This window comes from Engystomops pustulosus, chromosome 2 (assembly GCF_040894005.1).
Source record: "Engystomops pustulosus chromosome 2, aEngPut4.maternal, whole genome shotgun sequence".
Classification (NCBI taxonomy): Eukaryota; Metazoa; Chordata; class Amphibia; order Anura; family Leptodactylidae; genus Engystomops; species Engystomops pustulosus.
In genome coordinates, this window is record NC_092412.1 from 32,800,526 (window position 1) to 32,827,568 (window position 27,043).

Sequence of the window (27,043 nt, forward strand, 5' to 3'; positions counted from 1 at the left end):
CTTTAATATCTTCTGCCTGTATTTTTTTTCTGGCTTTTTGTCATAAAAAAAACACTGCACAAAGTATTTTTAAAAAAAGTCCCCCAAAAATTCAGATAGAGCAGTTTTTTTTAAGTTTTCTTGATAAAATATGATTAAAAAACCAAAGAGAGTATTAAAACAAATTAAATTGGCACTGATATTTAAGCTTTTTGCCTATAAAACTGCCTAAAAGTGCATAAACATATGTATATGATGCCGAAGAATAGGTTTACGCATGGTAGCAAAAGAAATGGTGATATATTTCTGTCAGTTCAGTTCTCTGTTAAGTGTGTTTGTAGGATTGTCTGTGTCAGATAATTTTTTCTTCCACAAAAAAAAAATTGTATTTTTTTTTTTTTACAAAAAGTGACAAAAAAGATTAAATTAACAGACAAAGGATTTGTGAACAGCGGATCACAAATTCAATTGCCACCAATATTGAAGTTTTTTTTGCCTTAAATGCTCATCTGTGTCAGATAATTTTTGTCTTTTTCCGCAAAAAAAAAATCTCTGGCCACAGAGTATTTTTTTTAAAAATTAACAAAAAGTATTTCACTAACAAAAGCACATTATTTTTGTGTGCTTTTCTTTGATTTCAGCTATATTCTCAGGCAGTGCAGTTTTCTGCAGTATCTCTTGAGCTCTCGTATGTTTTTCTGGCTTTTTCCTCAGAAAGGAACAAAGCATATTAGAAAAAAATAAAGTGACAAAAAGGATTCAATTAACAAAGAGTTCATCATTTTTGCTTTTTTCTTAGATTTTGGTGATATTTTTCTGTCAGTGAAGTTCTAAATGCAGTGTCTAGGTATCTGTTTTCTGGCTTTTTCCTCACATTAAAAAACACTAGGCACATATGTGCAGAAAGGTGACAAAAAAGTCACACAAAACAATCAATTGACGCTGTTTTTCAAGGATTTTTAGTTTTACAGGCCTCAGAAATGCCAATGTGAAGCCTAGGAGTAGCTTTTCACATTGAAACAATGGCTGTGGTTACAGATTTCGCCATTTACATCAATTTGTAAAACAGAAAATGGCTCATGTAACAAAGGCTGCAGAAAGGCTAAGCTTTGGTTGAAGTTTGGTGAGTAAAAACTAATGGATAAACGCAGTAAAACCGCAAAATCTGGCCAGCGCAGTTCACTGCTTGCTATCTGCGTGGCGAATGGCGTAACGGTCTCTCAAGGCTGTGGCGCGCCAGATCACTGAGCATGCGCAGAGAGATAGTGAGCCTCGATTCCTCCCCGCCCCTTTCCTCTCAGCGAGAGCCGCTGAAGGAGCATGCGCACTGCAGTATGCCTTGTCCCCTCCCCTCCAGTGCGGCTGCTGCCGGGACGAGCCCCGGCTCCATGGTAACCGGGAAGCCAAGACGCACGTCAGGCGCTGCGGACACTGCCGGTGCTACCTCTAATGTCCTCGGTACCGACCGCGATCACGACCCATGGGTGGCCGATCATCCCACCCCCAGCTCCTCACTGACCCATGACAACCTCTGCCCCTGACTCGTCCCCGGAGATGTCACCATTGTGGTGAAGAGAGACATCATCATGCTGAGCAGAGCCTACTCGTATCCTTCCCTGGTCTGTATACTAGTGCCATGTGACGTCACTACGGTGATATGTCATTGCACCCAACCCTATACAATGACTTCTCCCTGTGCATAGTGCCCTGTGACGTCACTACTCTCTATATACCCCTGTATCTCCCTGTACATAGTGTCTGGGCTGTATACTAGTGTCCTGTGAGATCACTGTTATCTATATACTCCTGTATCTCCCTGTACATAGTCTCTGGGCTGTATACTAGTGTCCTGTGACATCACTGTTCTCTATATACCCCTGTATCTCCCTGTACATAGTGTCTGGGCTGTATACTAATGTTCTGTGACGTCACTACTATCTATATACCCCTGTATCTCTGTACATAGTGTCTGAGCTGCATACGATTGTCCTGTGATGTCACTGTTCTCTATATACCCCTGTATCTCTCTGTACTTAGTGTCTGGGCTCTATACTAGTGTCCTGTGACATCACGGTTCTCTATATACCCCTGTATCTCCCTGTACTTAGTGCCTGGGCTGTATACTATTGTCCTGGGACGTCACTGTTCTCTATATACCCCTGTATCTCTCTTGTGGTCACTTGGAGAAAAAATACATGATTGCCCCAAATCCATAGTGTCTGGGCTGTATACTAGTGCCCTGTGACATCACAGTTCTTTGTGTACCCCTGTATCTCTCTGTACATAGTGTCTGGGCTGTATACTAGTGTCCTGTGACGTCACTGTTCTCTATATACCCCTGTACCTCCCTGTACATAGTGTCTGGGCTCTATACTAGTGTTCTATGACGTCACTGTTCTCTATATACCCCTGTATCTCTCTATACATAGTGTCTGGGCTCTATACTAGTGTCCTATGACGTCACTGTTCTCTATATACCCCTGTATCTCCCTGTACATAGTGTCTGGGCTCTATACTAGTGTCCTATGACGTCACTGTTCTCTATATACCCCTGTATCTCTCTATACATAGTGTCTGGGCTCTATACTAGTGTCCTATGACGTCACTGTTCTCTATATACCCCTGTATCTCTCTATACATAGTGTCTGGGCTCTATACTAGTGTCCTATGGCGTCACTGTTCTCTATATACCCCTGTATCTCTCTTGTGGTCACTTGGAGAAAAAATACATGATTGCCCCAAATCCTACAAAGCAGGGACTATGGATGGCTTCATCCATGCCCCTAAGGCTGGATTCACACGACCGGTGCCCGCCGTACCGTAGCACGGCGGACACACGGCAGCGCGCGGGGAGAGGAGGAGGGGGAGAGCGCTGCTCACCCCCGCCCCTCTCCATAGGGATATATGGCGCACGGCGCCGTATGCCCTGAAAAAATAGGACATGTCCTATTTTTTCACGGGGCACGGAGCAGTACGGTGCCGCACGTGTGCTGCACCGTACCGCTCCCGTAGGGCGCCGTGCGCCCATTGCCGTCTATGGGGGACGTATATCGGCCGTATATACGTCGGCCGTATATACGTCCCCCTTGCGGTAGTGTGAATGCAGCCTTAGTGGGAATCTGTCACCTGGTTTTACCCCACTAAAACTAGAGGTATTAGATTTCCTTTAAAGGGACTCCTTCTCCACCTTTTCCTTTTCAGGTAGGGTGTGAAATGTCCTTTCTTAAATTCCCTCTTTTATATGAAATCTCACTTTTACCTATAAAAAAAAAATCAGCTCCAAAGTCATTTGAAAATGAGCAGAGAAGAGTCACTTCTAGAGGCTGGATGAGGATAGAGTCACTTCAGACAACCCTATCTTTGGTTCTGTAGTTTCTAGAACCATGCATCTTATTAAGGTAACAATGTAATCTGACAAATTGCTTCAGGATTGTGGTTCTATGGGCTACAGAAGCGGAGATACACGCAGTTATTATAGAAATTGTTGGGCATAAGAGCAGCAGATAAAAATTCCTTATCTTGCACTGAACCTGCAGCCTCTAAAAGAGACTCATCTCAGGGGGGAAAGTGACTCAGCTCATTTGCATATGAATGCGGAGGAGATTTTTTCTTTAGAACTAAACGGGTTGAGAATGCACATTAAAGAGGGAACTGTCAGTAGGACAGTGCCTAGAAGTGACTCTGGAGTCTGTCCTTTCCAATGTTGGATGTTAAACCCTGTTCTTATGATTTGGGGGGATTCCAGCAGTCCCTTATCACCTTAGGGTGATGCTACACATGACTTTTGGTTCATTTTTAAGAATGCGTTTTCAGTCTGTTTTTAGAACGTATCCGGTTTTGACCATTTTTCCCGATTATCCTAATAGATAAATAAGTTGTAAGCAGCCAAACGCATGGAAAACAGTCAAAAAACGAATGCGTTTTTAAACGGACTGAAAACACCATGTGTGGCATCACCCTTATCCTGAAAATAGACATGTTGTTATGCCGCAAACCCTTTTACTCAAGCCGCACACACAAGAGATGAGAAGGCAAGTTGATAACCATCTTGACCCAAATCATTAGGGGACATTCGGATTTTGTTTGATGTTCCACTTGTGTGAATGATCAATGTATCTAATCTGTGTAGTTACTATTGACGTATATTATATGACCTTAACCCTTTACTTTTATAAGAAATCAGAAATCCCAGGCGGAAATAGATTTAGAAGAAGAACGGCAAGCTTTACTGGAAGATCAGAAAGTCATCAGACAGCGGGCGCGGAAATTATCCGTGGAGACAAATCGCAGAAGAAAGTAAGACCTGTCAGTTTATATAACATCAAAGGGTTTGGCCACTTTACCTCATGTATTTTCTAATTTGTGTGTAAGTGTTTGGGGTAGCATATTAGGCAATTTACCAATATACATCTATTTATAGTTCTGCTCCGCTTTCTTGATATGTATGGTGAAGCCTCCTGTCTTTTACCCCATCAGACAAACATATAATTCACTATACAATATGTATTAAAGTCAGAAAGTAGAAATATGTTGTATAATCTGTAACCAGCAGGAGAAGAGTGTGATTATTTTGTGGTAGACGGTGACCTGTGGGGTCTTTGGGTGTAGGACTGTATGTGATTGAAATATTGTACCATAAAGTAAATGGTAGTAGCAGAAAAATGGTGTGATGATCTTGTCAGAGGCAGTGACTAGTCCACTTGTCTCGTAGGGCAGGGTGGTGAGGTATGTAAACTTCATACATTGGAAGGGTGTTTGTATCTTGTGGGAAGAAGAGCAGTGTCCACCACTAGTGTAGGCCTGTTTGTTACATGATTAGGATGCCATATAATGAATCAGAGGGAACAACAACAGCAGAAAAATGTGCTGATCTTGTAGGAGGCAGTGACCTATCCATGCTTTCTCTAGTGTTTGGTATTGCAGGTCTGTATGTTAGTTATGTTTAATGATGTTGACCCTTTCTAGCCCATCAGTTCCTAGGCAAAGGCAAGATAGGAGCAAGTTGATTTTGTGTGGGGCAGTGGCCTGTCTACCGCAGCCGGCTTTTTTAAGTGCAGTGAGCATATTTTCCAGTGAACTTTGTTTTATATGTATTATATTTTGTATACTATAGCTTTTGATCTAGTAGGACACTTATACTATAGGGCATGACTTATACTATAAAGTGCGATGTAACAGGACAATAATTTACTCTATGGTAGTACTGTGGAGCCATTGCATAGTAATGGAGGCATGACAACCACAATATACACCGGATGGGTACAACACCACTTAACCAACCTATAGGGTCACCACATCGCCAGCATGGATCTCCGTTTCTCCTCGGCTGCCTTGCATTCTGTTTAGCACCCGCTAACAGGTACTTTTGGCTCCTAGTTGAAACCTACATGGGATAGTGGGGACCAGGGGATTAACACACAAACTAAAGGACCAAGGGAGTTTACTGTGGTAGACTCCACTTTATAAGTGCACCCAACACTTCAAGGGGTTAAAGGAAACCTACCACTTAAAAGTGGTAGGTTTATACACATATACATGGTACCAGCTCAGGGTGAGTTGGTGCCAGAGCAGAGGTCGCACTAACATTTTTACCGAAGGGTAATAATACTCCTCTTACCATTTTTGAGGAGTATTTTTAGCCGATGAGGAGTATGAAAATTTTGGTAATACATATACACATCTCATAGGTGTTTATAATGTTAATAGACGCTATTTATACAAAAAGAATCATCTGTCTGCTCACTGCACACACACACTGGCACAACACAGCGCGCGCACACACACGCACACACTGGCACAACACAGCGCACACACACAACACACAACGGCACAGGGCCAGCTCTATAGCCCCTTTGCTATAGCTCCCAAATTTTGTGGCAGATAACGTGTCCTATGGCCCCACTTTTGTCCCCTCTCCTAACCCCACTATGTGTTTTACATGTTATCATGTGTTTGGCTGCTTTGAAAGCCTTTTTATTCATTGCTGGACACGTAAACAGCTGTGTTAACACTTTTTCACATTTGCATACATTTCTAACAATGAAAGAATACGATTTGAAAGCATCCTAACACATGGTAACATTAGAAACACATGCATTCTTACCCATACGTCCAAACACTGTGGGCCACATTTATCAAAAGTAGTGCAGCCTGTACTATGTGCAGTTTCCTCACAAGTGCGGCAGATTCATCAAAACTGGGGCACGTTCTTCATTAATCTGACGCCCCCTGCACTGCTCGGGAAGTGTCAACAACTTTTTTTATGCACCTTTGACATAATTCGGTCAAGACGCAGTAAAAAATATGGAGCACGGTCCGACTCTGCACCAGAACACCCTGTTTTGTGCAGGATTTTGTGGTACAGCGGACACAGCTGCCGTGACACAATACTGTCGCAGACACTTCATAAATACAGGTGCAAACTGCTTGTACATTCTTTTCAGTGCAAAGTCAGACAGAAAACTGTCGCAGACACTTTAATAAATGTGCCTTGTGTGAATGCACCGTCAGGGTTAATGTAAGGAAGCATTGATAGAATGGCAGCAGGGACATAATTTGGAGGCGAGGTGACCTGGCAAATATAGTTAGGTGGTTGTACATGGGAAAGAGATAGGCCGGCGCCACACAGGGCGCTTTGTCTGCGCTTGCAAACGCAAACGCAGACAAAGTCGCGCCCACCGGGGCGGGCCTCGGCCCGATCGCATCGGCGTTTCTATGGAAACGCCTGCGATCGGGAACGAGCCGCCGGTGTTTTGCGTTAATTTAACGCGAAACACCGGCGGCTCGTTCCCGATCGCAGGCGTTTCCATAGAAACGCCGATGCGATCGGGCCGAGGCCCGCCCCGGTGGGCGCGACTTTGTTTGCGTTTGCAAGCGCAGACAAAGCGCCCTGTGTGGCGCCGGCCATAGGAGGTCAAGAGGAAGGGAGTGGTGGAACAGGCGGCACACAGATAACATTGCAGGGGGCAGAAAGTGGGCATAAAAAAAACACAACCGACTCTGTCAGAGTAAAGACTGAAAGGGTTAATTGCACACACAGGGCTTGACTCCTACCATGCTGTCCTCCTCAGCGAGGTCACAGGGTCACCATACATCAAATAGGAGTGGGCTTTGCTTCCTGTCTGTTTCTGTCTGAACGCTGATAATGCTGAGGCCGATCCAAGCAGCGCTAGTGGCTGGAGGCACTGAGTGCTCACAGTGGGAGGCTCGGCCATGGCCCGTACGGGAGTGCAGTGCACGGCTGTAACACAGATACTGAGGATGCAGAGAGTAACCGCTCTCTGTATCATTATTATATCCCTGTCACACACCTCCCCCGCCTTAAGTGGGCCCTGCACTGGCACAACACAGCACTCACTCACATACACAGAGTGCAGTGTACCGCGACTCACACTCACCCGGGATCACATAACTGCTGGCTCACATGTCTCCCCTGGGTCCGGCGCTCAGAGATCCCAGAGATCGCTGCATCCTGCTGAGCGGTCCCACGCACGATGCGATCACTCTACTGCCATTCCCCTCCTATGCAGTGCGCGCCGGGCCGCTCAGCCTGCGCGCTACACGGAATAATTGCTAAGCGTATCTTTACGCATGGCAATTATTTTGGGGGGTAATGGCGCCTCATCACGCGTCTATGACGCGTGGTGAGGCGTTAATGCGATCTCTGGTGCCAGAGCATATTTTTGTTAGGGGAACAAAGACCCTATCGCAGAATTATAAGTTATATTAACTTATAACTCGGCGCACCGCACTTGGGCTCGGCGCACCATGCGCGCGCCCGTGCGTGCGCCAGATTCTGAAGTGCAGGAGAGCCGGTGTAGTCACACGCGCGCCTGAGCAACTTAGCATGGGGAAAAAGGCTGTGCTAAGTTGCGCAGACGCACGTGTGCCAGAGAGTTATAAGTTAATATAATTTATAATTCTGCGATAGGGGCTTTGTTCCCCTAACAAAAATATGCTCCGGCACCAGCTCACCCTGAGCTGGTGCCATGTATATGTGTATAAACCTACCACTTTTAAGTGGTAGGTTTCCTTTAACCCGCATTTCCGACTGTCTTCCATCTGTGTAGCTCCAGCATTTTTGTTTCATACACAGCAGATCCTCCTGATCCCTCGGACATGTAGCTGGCTCTGCCGTGGTCCTGTAACAATAACAGCCCATGAACTTTCTGATTGTTTGCTCGGTGTCACCCCCAGTCCTCGGTGACAGTCAGGTCCTGGCAGGCAGCAGTGTTTAATGTCTGTCTTGTTCTGATCCCTGTTGTTTACTTCTTCATTTTCTTTTTGGTGTTTCTGTAACTTACCTCCCATGACGAATAATTAATCCGTAGATTAAGGTCAGCCAGCCACCATTCATTGGACCTGGACTCTGCTCAGACATTGTCTTCTCTGCGGTACAAATCTGGTGTAAATTATACAATAAAACAAATAAGACAAATTACTTGTACATTGTGAGAAGCCTGCAGACAGGAAACATCACAGGAGGATGTATGTTCATTTGTATATGGAGCAGGGGGGCTGCAGGACTATAACATCGATGGTTTGGCCTCCAGTATATATCACTCCTGATACCCATGCTAATTGCACTACCCACAGAAATACTTTCTTAAGTAGCTTTGTGGGACCTAGGGCCATTTGTGTCTCCACCGAGCCATTCTTGTGTGCCTATACACCCTATATTTGACCTTTACTCATGCCACCTGTCTCAGAAGCTGTTCTGACTGTCCTCTTCTCTGCCTGGCATAGATTTTACTTATTACCTGCCTTTAGTTTTCACACTGCCTATTGCCGTCTCATGACCCACTTAGGTCAGCAGTCACTCAATGTAGAGAATCCCAAGAAGTAGGAGGTTTGCAGTAGAGGACTAATGGGTAAAATACAGTAGATTGGTTAAAGTCTTCTATAGGAGCTGAACTGCCGTAACCTCCCATCCCTACACTAAGAATGGAGCTGAGCTTCTGTCTATGTTCTCTGCTAATCAATGGGTTACCCCCCAATCTGGGGTGCACAACCCAATGGATAAATCATCAGCTTATACAAGCTGGAGACATCCTTTGTCAGAATGATTTCTTTAAACAGGCCGTACTTCCTTATGGACCCACCACATGGTCAGTCAGTTAGTAAATTTAGTACCCCCTACATCTTCCTTTTATATATAAGCTTGAGCCTTTTCAAAGCAGATCCTGTGACTCAGGCTTTTATTCCAAAAGGGGCTGTTTTTATAAGACAACTCATTGGAAAGGGGTCACAGGATGATCCATTAGTCTGTGATCTTAAGGGATCTAACTCCTGGAACTCCTCGCACTATATTCAACACATGATCACCCTGGTGCTTGTGACTTTGACTTGTACTGCAACCCAGACGGTGGCTCAGTTGCAATAACAGGAACAGCCACATGGAGGCCCCATGTGTGTCGCTTGATCTAAAGTTAATCCATTATTTGTTAAAGGGATTGTCTGGCAGCTTACATTTATTTCATATCATTCTTTATTCAGAGAAAAGAAAATTACATGCATGGGAAAGTTGGTACTTGTCCACAACATGATACAGACCATGTTTAGTGCAAGAGAAGCAAATCGAAAGAACACCATACAAATTAGTATGCATGTAAGCAATAAACAAGACAGATGGTGTTACTATCAGAGGTAACAGTAAACATCTAAGAAAACATGGGCTCTGAGAGGAGAGAGTAGGTGTAGGGATCAGGCACAGGGAAAGGAGAAAGTAGATACAGATATATACAACCCAAGCATGATCAAATGTTCATTTTAACCCAAATTCTGTTGAATTTAGCAAAGGAGGGATTACATTTTTTAATTAAATACTTAAAGAGGACATTTCAACACCTCACACATGTGGTGATATGCATGTCATTCTGTAGAGACTATTTTGCAGATTTAGGGGCACTTTAAATTTTCTTTCTAGCCCCCACAGTTGCTGAGATATCCCAGTATCTGACCATTATAATCCTCTCCATTGTCAAAGAGGAGGAGCTGGAGCAGAGACCTTCTTTTCTGACACTGAGATTATCATTACACACACCCCTCCTCTTCTCCAGAACCTCCTCTTTGACAGTGAAGAGGATTACTACGGTCAGATACCTGGACTCATATCTCATCAATTGCTGGGGTTGGAACGAAAAATTCTCTGAATTTGTGAAGCAACCCATATAGGACAGTATGATCATCACCACATGTGTGAGGTGGTGTAAGATCCTCTTTAAGATGCTTTAAATTAATAAAAATAAGATATATTTATCTACAAAATCCCCTCCCCCGCTAGTCTGTACTTTCTGCAGGAAATGAGCACTCAGCCAATCACTGCCTTAGGTGTGCATCTGTAGGATGAAGGTATAGACCGGCGGTGTGAAGGAAAGCAATGAGGGGGAGATCTTTCTTGTTACATACACGTATAGGGAAGTCATATGTGTATGTAACAAGAAAGCTCTTTGACTAGTGTAACATTACGCCCGGAATGATTTGGTTGCATCAGTCGGCAGGGCTGGGGCATGAGCAGGTGAAGGGTTACTTTAGGAAGATAGAGTATCTTGTACGGCCTTTTGTTACACTAATGCTTTTAGAAAGTATAAAGCATTCATTAGGCCGGCGATGCTGAAACCTACCCGGTAACATAACAATCGCCTATTACCAGTTGTCCTCATCACTCAGGGGCTAGTAATGTAACCGCACTCTGACATTATTAATATGGTAACATCTTCTCCCACGCAGAGAGTGCTAAAAATAATGATCAGGGTGGACTCTCCAGGGATTATTAGAAATACAGAATTCTTGCAGGGTTAAAAATATAAGTTGATACAGTGGTACACATGGGCACTATTAAATTGGGCATTAACCTCTTTACTACCACAGAGCACCAGGGATACTTGTATAAACCTCTTTACTGCCCTAGTCCACCAGGGATACTTATATATACCCCCTCTGCAGCCTAGACCCCTAGTGGTGCTGAAAACAGCACTGATGAACTGATGAAGAATAAAGTTTAATTTCATGTTTAGAGGTAGCAGTGCCCTAAAGGCTAAGAGGGAATGTATACCCATGGCTCATCTTCTATGACCTCATGACTATATGACGAGATTGTCGACGACACATGGGAGGATCGTACTGTAGAAAAGTTAAGCATCTCACCTGTCATATTCACAATGGTATCTCCTATGAAACTAGCTTTACAGCCCGCGCTGAATAGTCTGTATGTGTAAGTCATCTGGATGCTAGGATACAGGTGATTCACACAGTAACACAACATAGCACCCAGCGTGCGCCACACGTGACCGGGCCGGCGAGACTTGTTGTGTGAGTCGTGTTTAATCACTGCTGTCACTCATGTAGAGATTTCTGCCTCGGGCACTTGGATTTCATGGAAGGATCACTTAAGGCGGTGCGCTCGTCCGCAGGAATACGAAGCGATGGTAAACACAATTATACAGATCTAATTGCTGGAGAAATATTTTTTCACCACTTTTACTGAGTCACATTTGTTTGTTGTAGGTTATGTACATTGCGTGCCCGTACCGGTTACTCATCGTAATAGCTAAATCCTACTAACAGTATGAAGCAACTATATTATATAACGTATTACTAAGTGTCTCCGAACAATAGATACAGGTGTGTGAACATGATACATGATGTAGGGATCTTCTCTATTGTGACAGTAGGGAGCAGTAAGAATATGGACATGATGGTTCCCCCACCTGGGATCCATTTTTCTTCTAAGGATGAACTTGGCCTATGAAGTTGCCCTATTAATGGACAATGACCCAACTAATCTACTGATCCATATGTATAACTCCTATGGTCCTGAGAACTTCATTCTTAGTAACACATTTTATACCAAAACCTTAATGATTCTCACTCATCCCTGTAATAAAATCTGACACATTAACACTACATGAAATTTTACCCTAAAGAAAAGACTTTTAAGATCTGCCCTGAAGTCAGAAGGTCACAAAATAGTTTTATAGGGGAGAAATAGCTGTAATACACAAGCACTGGGGCTCATTTACTAAGGGTCCGAATGCCGCACTTTTGCCGGGTTTACCGAATATTTCCGTTTTGCGCCAAATTGCCCCGGGATTTTGGCGCACGCGATCAGATTTTGATGCATCGGCGCCGGCTTGCACTCAACATAAATCAAGGGGCGTGCCATTGGACAACCCGACGTATTGGGACAAACCGCAGAATTTGCGGGAAAAGGATTTGTGACAAGATCAGCACTCACATGCACCGGGAAGAAGCAGGTGAACTCCAGCCGACCTCTGAGCAGCAGCGGCACATGCAGGAACTCGGCAGCACGATGTTAGTGAATCGCACCGGACCCGAATCCTCCTTCGGACAACGCACCGCAGGATCGCAACGGGACCGGGTAAGTAAATCTGCCCCATTGTGTCTATACATGTATAGCATATTATACAGTCTTTCCTTTTACAGGAGTTGACACTGTTGTACCATTTCTGGGTACTGCACATGTTTTCTTGGGTATCCAAAAGAGGGCAGACCTATTCCTTCCTTCCTGGACTGGGGGATTGTTCATATGGGGGACGTTTTCTTTTGCTGGGTTTCTCATCCTTCTAGTTAATTAGAAATGGCTAGCAAGAAAATTTTGGTCCCCCATCAAAATACCCCTCAAGTAAAACAACTGGCAACAAACCATGAGCCTTAGGCCACGTCCACGCGCAGCCTTTGAAATTGTGTTTACGTTACATTTACAAAAAGATGTAAACACAATTCAATCATTACATGTAAAGGCAGCCTTAAGGCTAGTATGACATGGGTAAGTTACCAATATTTACATGGACCTACTGTAACGCAATGTAAACACAACATGTAGTGGAAATTGTACAACAGGCAGAGTGGATAAAGGTTGTCTCATCTCTGGTGTTTCTCTACTTTTTGTTGATAAGTATGACACTGACTGGGTATGTAAAGCTGCACGTGCCACTATATGTCCCATCAGGGAGACCTCAGCAGAATTTTAAGTTAAGTTTAACTGTGGACATTTTTTTTAATACAAGTTTTTTATTACAACAGTTAAGAGCAGGTGCTGGATCGGCACATCTAGGAATCTGACTACACTGATGTTATGACCAGTGAATGTACCTGGTGTGAGTCACAGCTTCTCCTATAATGTAACACATCTGATTACCTCTAATTATTCAGCAGAATGTTAATGAGCTGCATCGGGTATGTATAATGAGCTGCATCGGGTATGTATATACCCAGAGCGCTTACAGTGCCGATATTGATACAGGTGGTCCCCTACTTAGGGAGACCCTACTTACAGACAGTCCCTATTTACAGAGTGATCTCTCTGCCCAATGTGACCTCTGGTAAAGCTCTCCGTATACTCTACTTTAGTCAGGCTAAACTCCAATTGTCACTGGGGCAAAAAAAAAAAATTGTCTGGAACTACAATTATAAAATATACAGTTCCGGCTTACATACAAATTCAGCTTAAGAACAAACCTAAAGAAGGTATCTTCTAGGTAACCTGGGGACTCCCTGTATGCCCAGAGCATTCATAGTGCTAGTGTGTACCAATTCATAGTGCCAGTAGGTATATAGCCAGAGCATTTATAGTGCTAGTGTGTGATACACTCTGTGTGGCACAGTGCTGCACGAAATATGACCCTAAAATAATCAAACAAATACTGATGTCTAACCCAAATTCCACCCAAAGTAAATAATAAAGACCCCAGACCAAATAATAAATAATGATACAGACCCCAGACCAGTCTATATATATTAATAGAGACTCCAGCCCAGACAATAAATAATAATATAAACGCCATACCAAATAATGAAAATATAGACTCCAGAGCATGGATTATAATATAGACTCCAGACCAGACAATAGAGAATAATAGAGACCCTAGACCATTATTTATACAGAAATAGTAGACCGCATACCCAAGGTCAAAAAAGATTGATATTTGTGGAGGGTGCCAGCAGTCCGTCAGGGGTTCTCCATGGTTTCAATAATAATAATAATTCCTTTATTTATATAGCGCACACAGATTACGCAGCGCTGCACAGAGATTGGCTCACAATCTAATCAACCTACCAGTATGTTTTGGAGTGTGAGAGGAAACCGGAGGACCCAGAGGAAACCCACACAAACACAGAGAGAACATACAAACTATTTGCAGATGTTATAATAGCAAAGAAGACCACAGCACAGCACAGGGACGGAATTTGGTTGGAATAAAGCACTCTTTTTGAGTTCATCCCTCCCTTAGCTGAGTCTTCTTTGCTATTATTGCTAATATTAAGAGACCTTAGACCAGACAATGTATAATAATGTATACCCCAAATCATATAAAATACTACAAACCCCCAGATAAGACAATATATAGACTAGAGATAAAAATTAGAGAGCAAAACACAATTTCCTAAATGTCAAGGTCATTGGGGCACATTTACTTACCCGGTCCTGCGTGTTCCCCGAAAGTGCATTGTCCGTGTATAATGCGCTGTGCCGCGATTCACTAAGATTGTGCGCCCGATATCCTGCATGTGTCAGCTCCGCCAGAGTTCACCTTCTTCCCGGTGTATGTAACATAATTTGAATGTTAAATCCGGCGCTCAGTCCGAATCAGTTGGATCGTCCGACGACCCGCCCCTCGATTCCTGTCGCATGAAAGCCAGCGCAGGTGCGCCAGAATCCGCTCGCGTGCGACACAATCTCCTGCTAAATACCTGTCACAGCGACAAAAAATACGCCAAAAGTGCGATCTGCGGACCGTTAGTAAATAAGCCGTATTGTGTAGTGCTATGTGAATATATGCTAACATGATTAAAATAGCAGTATTTGAAGCTTATTTCATAAATTGTATATATTCTAAACCACAGAACAAAAATGTAAATAACATAAATGAAAGAGAACAAGGATCAAAATTAGAGAACATTTTCAGATACCTGCAAGTTATTGTTGTTAATCTGGCACCTGGTACTTATTTCTGTAATTATCTGAGAAACTCTATTTAACTGGCCCCTAACTTTCCAGTTTTCACTGACTTTGCAAAAATGTTGTGCCTTTCCAAAGTGACTGAACCCCTCTGGCAGCAGATTGTGTAGATGAAGACCAAAGGAGCCATATCATATCAGCCATAGCAACAGAAGTTGGTCGTTCCAAGTTTGTGCTTTCCAGAATATTGCATCTTTACAACATCTCAAACTCATTCAGGTCCCCCAAAAAGGCCGGTTACCCTGGAAAAAGAAATGCAAGAGAGGACAGGATAACGCAGAGAATCTCCATGGGTAATTGTTTCACCACTAGACCTGGAATTGTTCGCCGGTTTAGCACTGAACATGGTAAGGATTGGTAAAATAATCCTTGGTGACAAAGTTATGGCCAAGAAACCCACAACAGCCACAGAACTGACTGGACGAAGAGTGGAGCAGAATCCCAGCAGAACCGTGTGAGAGACCAGTGATGTCCAGTGGCTGCACATCTGCTGAAGTCTTTCAAAGCAAAAGCTTTTAAGCTTCCTACTGTTGTAACTTTCAGAAAATTTTGTAATAATCTTTCTATACACAGACTGTGCTACAGCCGTTGCTGTTCTCTAATTATGATCATCATGTTCTTTGCAGAATAGAGTTTTATGTTGCTATTCTTTGGTAATTTTGTAAAACACTTGTGTAGCCCTTACTAAAAATCCATCAAATGTGGATCAGTGGAGATTACATTATTTCTGAAAAAAATTCTCTAATATTGATTCTCTAACATTATAGACTGAGGTTTTGAGGTGCAATTTTCATCCCATACACCATAAGTAACCACCATAATTATTAACCCCCATATACAGGAGCCATTGGCTGCTGTGGCAGTTAGCAACCAATCACAGCTCAGCTTCTATTTTGCCACAGGTCATTAATATGAGCTCTGAGCTTTGATTAGTTACTATAGGCAATGAGTATAAGACATCTTATGTGTGAGGTAATATGGATAGAGACGGAGAGGGAAGGAGAGAGAGAAGGGAAACATAGACAGCGAAAGAGGTAGAGACAGGAAGAAAAAAATACAGACAAAGAAAGAAACAGAGAGAGATACAGACAAAGAGATTGGTAGAGGCAGACAGAGATAGACATACAGAGAGAGAGACACACAGACACATAGGGACAGATATACAGATAGACACAGATATTTTATGTTCACCAATTCTATTTTGTTATGGCTTAGAGCAGTTATTTACTATCCCGGCAATGCAGCTACAGCTAATATATATATTATGTATATTATATACATATATATGTAGATTACTGGCCAGACACTAAATAATAATACAGACTCCAGGCCAGTTGATATATATTCAGGGACGATTCTTGCCTATTTGCTGCCTGAGACGAAAATTGAGCACCAGAACACCCCTACTGAATTTACAGACACATTTTTAGAAATAATCTACAACCTGACAACATTATGCTGACAACATTACTTAAAATTCCTAACTGGCCCTCTGTGACCGACACTACACGTGCTAAGAGGTAGTAGTAGTTCAGTGACACAGACAATAGTGAAATCTAGTACCTCACAGGATCTACTCCATCAGGATGAGAACTTCATTATGTCTTCTCCTGGTCATCACTGTTGAAATTGCTGCCAGATGTCTTCAGCTCCCAGCACCACAGCTCCACACTGCACCCATAAAATACCACAGTCTCTCACAGTACTAAGTGCCCTAAATAACAGTGTCCTAAATCATATAAACCTCACAAGACACAACAGACCCTTATTACATTATATACAGCTCCTCTTATTATATAATATTACAGGCCCATAATTATATAATATACAGCCCCCCCCCCCTTATATTACATACGGCCCCCTTATTATATACAGCCTCCCCTTATTATATACAGCCCTCCTTATATTATATACAGCTCCTCTTATTATATAATATTACAGGCCCATAATTAAATAATATGCAGCCCCCCCTTATATTACATACGGCCCCCTTATTATATACAGCCTCCCCTTATTATATACAGCCCTCCTTATATTATATACAGCTCCCCTTAGTATATAATATTACAGGCCCCTAATTATATAATATTCAGCCCCCTTTATATTATATACAGCTCCCTTTATATTATATACAGCTCCCCTTATTATATAATATTACAGGCCCATAATTAAATAATATGCAGCCCCCCCTTATATTATATACGGCCCCCTTATTATATACAGCCTCCCCTTATTATATACAGCCCTCCTTATATTATATACAGCTCCCCTTATTATATATTACAGGCCCATTATTATATAATATGAAGGCCCCCTATATTATATACGGCTCCCTTTATATTATATACAGCCCTTATAACACAACCCTTATATTAGATACAGCATCTAAAATAATACAGCTCAGTTATTATGTAAAGCCTCCCTTATATTATAACATGCAGCCCCTTGTGATAGATGATGCAGTAATTTGGCCATTTCTAAAAATAATAAAGCAGCTACTCACCTTGACTCGTGTCACGCTCCCACACCATCGTTTGCACCCTCTGCATCTTCCCGGCTCTTCTGCTCTGTCTCATCAGATGACGTTACACTGCCTGGGTCCTCCAGAGCAACAGACTGTGCTGCTCTGTACATCTATATCTTAACCCCTTCCCGACATTTGACGTAATAGTACTGCATCGCGGGAGGTGCGTTCCCGCAAAATGCAGTACTATTACGTCAAGCTTCTGGCCCCGGATCCTGAACGGAGCCGGGGCCAGAAGCTGCGGGTGTCGGCTATATGTTATAGCTGACACCCGCCTCTAACACGCCGCGGTCGCACTGACAGCGGCGTGTCAGAGGCATTTAAAGTTATTTAAATGCGAATCGGACCCCCCCGCGGCGCTTACCGGGGGGGTCCGCTCCTCCGATCGCAGCCCCGGGACTGCCGGTGCCCGGGGCTGCGCGATCCTCCTCTCGGTGCCGGCCCGTGCCTCCTGGCAGGACCCGGCTGTAAGACACTGGGCATGCGCAGCATCTGTATTGCACTGTGTAACCTGTAAAAAAGCTTGAACAAGTGATCAGAAGATCACTTGTTCAAGCTTAGATGTCATTACCTGTAAAAAAAGGAAAAATAAATAAATAAAGGTTTTTTACAGTAAAAATAAATAATAAAAGAAAGTGAAAGTCCCCCCAAACACCACATTTCCCTTTACACAAGTAATAAACTATAAAAAACACTAAATCACAAAAAAACCCCACTTATTTGGTATCGCCGCGTCCGTAACAATCTGTACAATAAATCCTAATCATAATTGGACCCGCTCGATGAACGTGGTAAAAAAAGAAAACCAAAAACGTGCCAAAAATTAAAACTTTTTATCAAATTGCTTTACAAAAAATGTTCTAAAAAGTGATCTGAAAAAGTTACAAGCACCAAAATGATAGCGATAAAAAGAGCAACTTGTCACGCAAAAAATAAGCTTACAACCAGCTCCGTAAACCAGAAAATACTATAATTATGCTGCTATAAAAATGGCAATACTAAAACAAATGCAATTTTTTCTATTCTAGTTTTCCTTCAATAAAATTGGACAAATATAAATAAAACTATATAAATGAGGTATCACCGTAATCGTAGTGATCTGTAGAATAAAGATATATTATTGTTATGCTACAGTGAACAACCCCCCAAAAAAATGCTAAAAATCCAAAACAAGAATTGATGATTTTATTTTCCTCCACACGTAAAAAGTTAATAAAATTTCTTCAATAAGCTAAAAACCCACTAAAATTAAGGTTTTTTTTACAGTGCATCTCGTCCCTTATTTGTCTAAATTGCTTAAAAAAAATAAATAAAGATTGTATAGCCTATTCCCAACGAGCGTTGTTATAGAACGGTGCGGCGGGTAGTGACTTGCCAACACCGGTCAGGGTAAGACGGCGGCTGTTCACTGATCGGGATAAGGAGGCGGCTGTTCCTGACAGCCATCCATCCTGCCCCATGGACCAGAAGGGTTACGTCCCCCCCACACACCCCCAGTTTATTATCGCTGCTATTGGCTCATCAATTCAGACGAGCCGATAGCAGCGAATTTACTTATGACGTCAGTAATACCGGTCACCATGTCTGTAGACACGGTGATCGGGGCAGGGTGGCGGCTGTTCCTGACAGCCACCAATTTTGCCTTGCGGTCCAGAGGGGTTTTGTTGCCCCCCTCTGTCCATGTTTGCCGCTATTTGCTGGTCAATATGGTCCAGCCAAAAGCAGCAATATTCGTCACAATGGGCATCGCTAGGGTGAATAAGAGCAACACTTGGCGATAATTTCCCTACTAAAACGAAGATATGGTACAAAAGTGCTGGCCATGCACATTGTACAGATTATGATGTACAACTCTTACGAGCTGTTCCAATGTGCAGGTCCTGCCGTATCATTTCTCCGTTTTCAAGAGGAAGGTATTAGGAAACTAATATTGGGACAAGAAGGACACGGCCCCAGTACCTCTGGTTTAGATGTTCCTGTGTTTTGCCAGGACAGCATTTTCCCGGTGAATTCTGCTGCTTCTAATGGTAGGACTCAATAAAGAGTCTGTTCCAAAAGAGGAGTTAGTATGGACACTATATACTAAGGATGGACACTATATACTACTAAGAGACCTGCGACACCTCCAGAGTGACAAAAGTTTAGTTGGTCCCCTGGTATATTCTACCTCCTTATACACTGGACATTCACAATTCACGCCCAACCTATTGTGAATTAATTTCGGTAAAATGAATAATTGTAACAACTGGTAGGTCACGTTGCTCCCTATACCCCTCCATTATTTCATAAGGGGCGCCACATAACGGGCACTGAACTTTCCAGAAATAATTGCAATTTCCATCTTGGACTCCATTGCACATCATATTTGGAAACCACCTATATGTTCAAAATGCTCATTTCACCACGTGTATTACACTACACCACATATTACACCTTGCTAAATTCCCCAAGGGGTGTACATTCAACAATTAGGGTCACTTTTCGGGTTTTCCTCTGTTTTGGTACCACTACGGCTCTCCAAATGTATCCTGACACATGTGAAGGATTTCTTACAAATTTGGCCTCTAAAAGACAAACATCCCTCTTTTCCTCTACTGTGCGCCCATAAAGCATTTTATATGCACATGTGGGGTACTTCTACACTCGGGAGAAATAGTTTTACACCTTTTTTGGGGTTATTTAATATATTATCCCTTGTGGCTTACAAAAATTAGGGGTAAAGTGACATTTATAGGAAAATTTTCACCTTTTTAATGTTTAGGGCCTAATTGGATCATTCACCTGTAGGGGCAAATACATATATTACACATTGCAAAATTCTCTAAGGGGTGTGCATTCAAAGATTAGGGTCACTTTTCGGATTCTTATCTGTTTTATACCACTAGGGTTCTCCAAATGCATGTCAAACATTTCTGTCAAATTTGGCTTCTAAAAGGCAAACATTCCCCTTTCCTTTTACTGTGCGCCCATACAACATTTTATATACACATGTGGGGTACTTCTACACTCGAGAGAAATAGGTTTACACATTTTGAGGGGTTATTACATTTTTTTATCCCTTGTGGCTATATAAAATTAGGAGTAAAATGACCTTTATAAGAAAATGTTCACCTTTTATCTATTTAAGTCCTAATTAAATCAAACACCTTTACAGACAAATACACATATTACACCTTGCTAAATTCTCTAAGGGGTGTGCTTTCCAAAATGGTGACACTTGTTGGGGTTCCCCTCTGTTTTGGTACCACTACGGCTCTCTAAATGCATCCTGACATATGTAAAGGATGTCTGTCAAATTTGGCTTCTAAAAGGCCAACGCCCCTCTTTCCCTTCTGAGCTTCACTGCGTACCCATACAACATTTTATTTGCATGTGTGGGGCAATTTTATACTCAGGAGAAATGCTAGTACACATTTTTTGGGGTTGTTTCATCTTTAATGCCTTATGGGATACAAAAATTAGCCGTAAAAGTGACTTTTTTGGGAAAATGTTCACCTTTTTCCTTTTAGGGACCTAATTGAAGCAAACACCTGTAGGGGTAAATACACATATTACACCTTTCTGAATTCTCCAAAGGGTGAACTTTCCAAAATGGTGACACTTGTTGGGGTTCCCCTCTGTTTTGGTACCACTAGGGCTCTCCAAATGCATCCTGACACATGTAAAGGATGATTGTCAAATCTGGCTTCTAAAAGGCCAAAGCCCCTCTTTCCCTTCTGAGCCCTACTTTGCACCCATACAACACTTTATATGCAAAAGTGGTGCAGTTCTGTGCTTAGGAGAAATAGTTTTACACATTTATGGGGTTGTTTCATCTTTTATCCCTTGTGGCTTACAAAAATTTGGGGTAAAAGTGACTTTTTTGAGAAAATTTTCACCTTTTTTCCCTTTTGGGGCCTAATTGAATCAAACACCTGTTGGGGAAAATACACAAATTACACGTTGCTAAACTCTCCAAGGGGTGTACTTTCCAAAATGGTGTCTCATGTTGGGGCTTTCCTCTGTTTTGGTACCACTATGGCTCTCCAAATGCATCCTGACACATGTAAACTTTTTCAGCCATAGTTACCCTGCAAAAACTAAACAACGCTCTTTCCATTCCAAGTGCCCCCCTGTGCCCGTACAGCAGGGTACAGTGACAAAATGGGTATTGGCATACTCAAGAGGAATTGCCCTCAACACTGTAAAATGCATTTTCCTTTTTAACCCATTGTGAAGGTGCAAATTTTAGTGTTCAATGAATCTATAGTAAGATAAAATTACATTTCTCTAATTTCACTTTCATTTATCTTTCACGCTCATGAAACGCTCAAAGGGTTAACAAAATTCCCAAAGGTTGTTTTGAATATTTTGAGGGGTGTAGTTTCTAAAATGGTGTCATTTGTGGGGGGTTTCTGTCATGTGGGCCTTATAAAGTCACTTCTAACTAAATTGACCCTCCAAAAGTAGGTTTTGATGATTTTCGTGAAAATCTGAAAAATTGCACCTAAAGTTATAAGCCTCCTAACATCCAAAATAAAGGAAAAGATGTTTGAAAAATGATGCCAAGTTAAAGCAGACATATGGAAAATGTTAGTTATCAAGTTATTTTAGTGATATGACTAACTTTCCAAAAACTAGAAAATTTTGAATTTGGAAAACATTGTTTTTTTCAAAATTTTTGCCAAATTTCCATTTATTTCATAAATAAATACTAAATATATTTATTAAATTTCTCAACCAGCATGAAGTACAATGTGTCACGAAAAAACAATCTCAAAATCAACTGGATATGTTAAAGCGTTCCAAAGTTACAACCACTTAAATAGACACATGTCAGATTTTAAAAAATGGTCCGTGTCAGGAAGGTGAAAAGTGGCTTCAGCGTTAAGGGGTTAAAGATACACAAGCAAATGATTTTTCAGGTGGGCAATATGGGCATCAATGGCCAACCAAATCGCCCATATTATGGTCCCATATTTTGCCGCCTCCTTTAGGTTTCGGACTACTGCCGCCTGAGGCAACATTCTCATCTCGCCACAAGGCAGATATGGCTCTGTATATATTAATAAAGACCTCAGACAATAAATAATGATATAAACCCCAGTCCAATTTTTATTTTTTTTAACGATAATGTGGATTTCTTTTTTTTTATCCATACACAAATGACTGCTTCAGTAGCAACCTAGAAATGCTGATGAAGCCCCCTCCATCTGTCCAGCCCTTTAGATGCCACATTTGGCATCTTTTGGGTTAAACAGTGAGAATCCAAGTTATCTTTGATCCCTTCCACTGTAGCAGAGCTTTGCTGCCTAGTACTTATGGCACGGTAAGTGTCTTCCATGAATGTAGCCTGTGTTGGCATCTCTCTGAGATGTGTAATGCACGTGTGTGCGGTGCGCTGGTGTTGTGGACTGTGTGTACTGTACATGATGTTAATAAGGTGATAATTATCCTTCGTACTTGGCAGCTGCACATCACCCGAGACGTTTCAGTTTCCAGCACAATATCTAGAGGTAAGGTTCACATATTTTTAGCCTTTTATTCCCATAATATGCGTGACAGTCACCATAGGGCACAGCCCTCCCTACCTGTCATCGTATCTCCATGAGCCCTGAGCGTCTCAGGATGGAATGTCAGCCCTGAGACATCGCTGTCAATTTACACCACATTTTATGTCTGACTTTTTTTTATTTTACAAGGTACTTACGACAATGCGAGCCGTGAACAGGGTGTGATCCACAGATTTTATAGCCCTGTACAGGCAGAGACGGCTCCCATCCAAATTACTCTCCTCGTGTGATATGTTACATTTTACTATCAGGTCCGCTCATGCACCTCCTGCACATCAGATTTAATTTATTTTACGGATAATCGCTTCATTTTTTTGGCTATTTTTTATGTTTATTTTATGTTTCATTTCTCCTTCTTTTTTTATTATTTTATTAGAGCACTTGAGGAAAAACAAAGAGAAGAAGAACAAAAAGAGCAGAAGTTCCGGGAAGAAGTATTACAGCAGAGAAAGTTAAAGTTACAGGAAGCCACAGAGAAGTTCCAGAGGGCGCACCTCCCCCCATCGCAACGCAGGAGACCCGGTCAGTGGCTGCTATGGAATTGCACTAAAATTTGAAAAAATGCAAGGTTTTTATGACTCGTTTTGTCACTTAACTATTTGTTATTAAGATTTATGGCAAATTGCTTGGTTATTGTTACAGAAAAATGTATTTACTATCATTTTAGCCATTTTCTAGAGATTGTATCGTAATAGCAATGCCCTGTGGTCACAGTATTATAAATTAATGAAATCATTATTTGACTTAGAATTTCCTTACATGATAGGTAGTGTCCCCATTTGGTTGCCACAATTAAAGAGGTGGTCCGGAGGTCGCTGCTTAGAGGTTCATACACAAAATAGGAATTTTGTAATTACACATTATTGCACATCTTCTTCATTTCTGATTTTAGAGGCGTTGTGACTATTGAAATATACAGGTGTCTGCAGCCAAATCCTATTAGAAAAATTACTGAGCACAAAATTTTAAAGGGGGTGTACAAAGGTTGAAAAACATGGATGCTTTCTTTTTAAAACAGCTACACACCTGTCCAACGGTAGAGGGTGATATTGCAGTTAAGCTTCATACATCTCTACGCAACTGAGCTGCAATAGTGACATAGACCATGGTCAGGAGTGAAGCTGTTTTTGAAAGATGTTTTTCGGACATACCCTTTAAAATTTTGTGCTCAGTAATTTTTCTAATAGGGTTTTGCTGGAACAAAGCTTCATATCCAGCTAAGGCTACAGACACCACCCATGTTTTTCAATAGTAACAACACCTCTAAAATGAGACCTAAAGACGTACAGTTACGTGAAATTACAAAATTCCTATTCTGCGTATAAAGCCCCTATGCAGGGAGTCTGTCTCTATAGTAACAGACTACAAACAAGGCTTGTGTAGTCTGATTCTGCTTTCATACTCCCTTCTGAAAGTGATGCATTTCTGGCTATAGCACCAAAACACTAAGGGTATAGTGCAGCCCCATAGAAAGAATGTATTTGCTGTACATTGGCAGTAAAATGTAACCCAGACCTCACATCAGCACCAGAGTAACAGGCTGGACCCAATGTTTCACCCGACTGCTGAATGCCCCAGTGCTCGTATCCCAGTGACTTTAAACTTGCCCTCTTTCCTTTGAGGTGGGAACCCATTTTAAGACATATTGAAATATTCTGTAACACAATTGGCTGCTGTCCAGTGCAATGAATCATGGCCCCAAAAAGATCACTTCTCCAGTGCTGGTTCACCCTGGCCGTTCTCTAAATGAGTTAACACTCAAAACTCACTCATATAAGTCTTTGTATGCCATTTCATAACTTATCACTTTACAGACAACGCCTTAGATGTAAATTGAGCTACATGCGATATGTTTAGAGCAGAGAGAGCAAGATAGGACATCTGAGGGCATCACCATCTCAAATATCAACCCCCAAGTAACAATCAGATTTGAGGAGGATACGGATCAGCAGCACCTCCTCCTGTGTCACCCTTATGATCCTCAATGAACCATCTCTGTAATGACTATGACACTATATATCTTCATAACTTGTATCTCTCTTTATCTTACAGCCTATACTATCCATAAGAGGCCAACGCCAAAACTTGAAGATGCACTTGACCAAATTCAGGGATCCATCCCCTCCACTTATTATTATGTATCCAGTCACAGGAGCCCTAACAACACCAGGTATGTTCATACATATGCTACGTCACAAATGGGATATGTTCTATCTGTTCATCATCTATAGATCCACCGTCTGCAGCCTGGGGCTTAGGTTCAGGAATTGTCAGTATCCAGAGAGGTCACAGTGGTCAGAGAGGTCCATCTGTAACTAGGGGTCGTCTGTAAGTCGGGTGTCCTTAAGTAGGTGACTGTATTCTGTTTACATGTTTTTTCCCAAAAGAAATTGAGGGTGTGTTGATTTTCCAAAGAAACCAGTGCTAATCATTTAATATATAATAATGTATTGTATTGATATTCTATATAGATGTAAATTGCTAATACAAATCAAACACTAATAATATAGATGAATACATCATTTAAAGTACAACTGTAAAGTATGAAAACTTTTGCCTCTCTGCACTAAGCAACAATAAGCAATTCTTTAATTTACTCTGCAGCTATCTGCAGGCGGCTAGCTGCTAGCAGAAGTTTTACTTTGTCCCCTCTAGCTGCTCTCCTTTTTTCATGCTTCCTGGAAACCATGGGAATCCGTACTGGATGGCCGGAGACGAGAGGGGGTGGCTGGAGCTTGTTGGAAAGGGCAGTAGTAGAAAAGGGCAAGAAAATAGGACCTTGGGTGATGTCACAAGCATTGTCCAATTACAAGCATGCTGTCCTTATTCCTTTGAAAGCCTTCAGTGCTCTGTCCTGAATGTGATTTTATAAGTAGGGCTAATAGATATACCTGGCTGTATCTAAGGCTAGGAAGTAGCCAGCAGCATGATACAAGTATTGTTGAAATTGTTGTGGAAGGCTCTCTCCAGCTGTGCTAAACCTATTTTTTTTCTAGTAACTTTACAATTACACTTCAAGTAAATAAATCATTAACCCCTTATTTTATCTTTTCCAGAACATCAGACCAGTCTTCCAACTTTTCATCGATAGGACACTCCACGTGGCCCAGGAAGCAACAGCCGTCTGCCAAATTGGACCTTGAGAGAATCTTTCTAGATCGGTCTGCGCTCCAGGCGGATAGTAACCAGCTCTACTTCCAGCACAGACTGGAGGAGGCGCAGCGGCTTCTAGAGGAACAGCATCTCAGCAACCTCCAGGTACACAGCGCGTCACACACACACAGGCATCAGCGTCTCCTCTATACCTGCAATGATGCTAAACTATTTCTGTACTGGTATTGGGTCAGGAGTCAAGTTGGGTCTGCACGTATATCTGTATCTGATTCTGGTGGATGAGATTCCAGACATAAAGAGGAGCTGTCACCTTTCCTGATGCATCTTGTATTCCTTATTACATAACAATCCTGCTTTGGGCCATTCCTCAGTTGTTCTTCTTGGAGGTGTGTAAATAAGTTGACAGCTGGGTTCCCCCCGTCAGTAGGGTGTGTCACTACATAGTCTGTCACTTAGTCAGCGCCAGACTGTAGGGACGTGCTGCTTTGACAAAGGGAATGGAAACACCCATGTGGTGAGATTTTATTATTTTGTGCATAACTATTCCATAACAATGTGAACACACCCGTATTACCATGTCAGCATATTCATATTGTCACTGCCCGATCTGATTTATCGAGTGCATAGATTGCAAGGCTGTCAGCATTTTAAGATTTTCTGAGCAATTTAACATTCCCCCACTAGATGGCAGCGTTATCCTTGCTCTGAGATAAATATAGCAAAACGTCCATCGCTAAGAGGCAGCTCTGCAGATAAGTAACCAGGAAATAACCAGGCATGAAATATTAGAAATATCTGCATTTTACATGAATATAGCAGATGTCAGACCTTCTAGCATTTAGATATTGCAGTAGATTATTGAAAAGTGTCGATAGACAGAAAGTAAAAAGTTAA

At 42.0% G+C, this 27,043-nt stretch overlaps 1 protein-coding gene across 2 annotated transcripts in view; it reads left to right on the forward strand.

Annotated features, from left to right (window-relative positions):
* The first annotated feature begins 1,292 nt into the window (after positions 1-1,292).
* Positions 1,293-27,043, forward strand: part of CEP126 (centrosomal protein 126) — a 42,974-nt gene continuing 17,223 nt past the window's right edge. Inside the window, exons 1-5 of one of the 2 annotated variants that reach the window (XM_072134190.1) lie at positions 1,293-1,585; positions 4,156-4,275; positions 23,412-23,557; positions 25,088-25,205; positions 26,092-26,293. In XM_072134190.1, the coding sequence (XP_071990291.1) occupies positions 1,566-1,585; positions 4,156-4,275; positions 23,412-23,557; positions 25,088-25,205; positions 26,092-26,293 (606 nt within the window). In that variant the 5' untranslated portion in view covers positions 1,293-1,565. Of the gene's footprint in view, positions 1,586-4,155; positions 4,276-23,171; positions 23,287-23,411; positions 23,558-25,087; positions 25,206-26,091; positions 26,294-27,043 lie in introns of those variants that run through there. The other variant, XM_072134191.1, reaches the window with a different exon arrangement.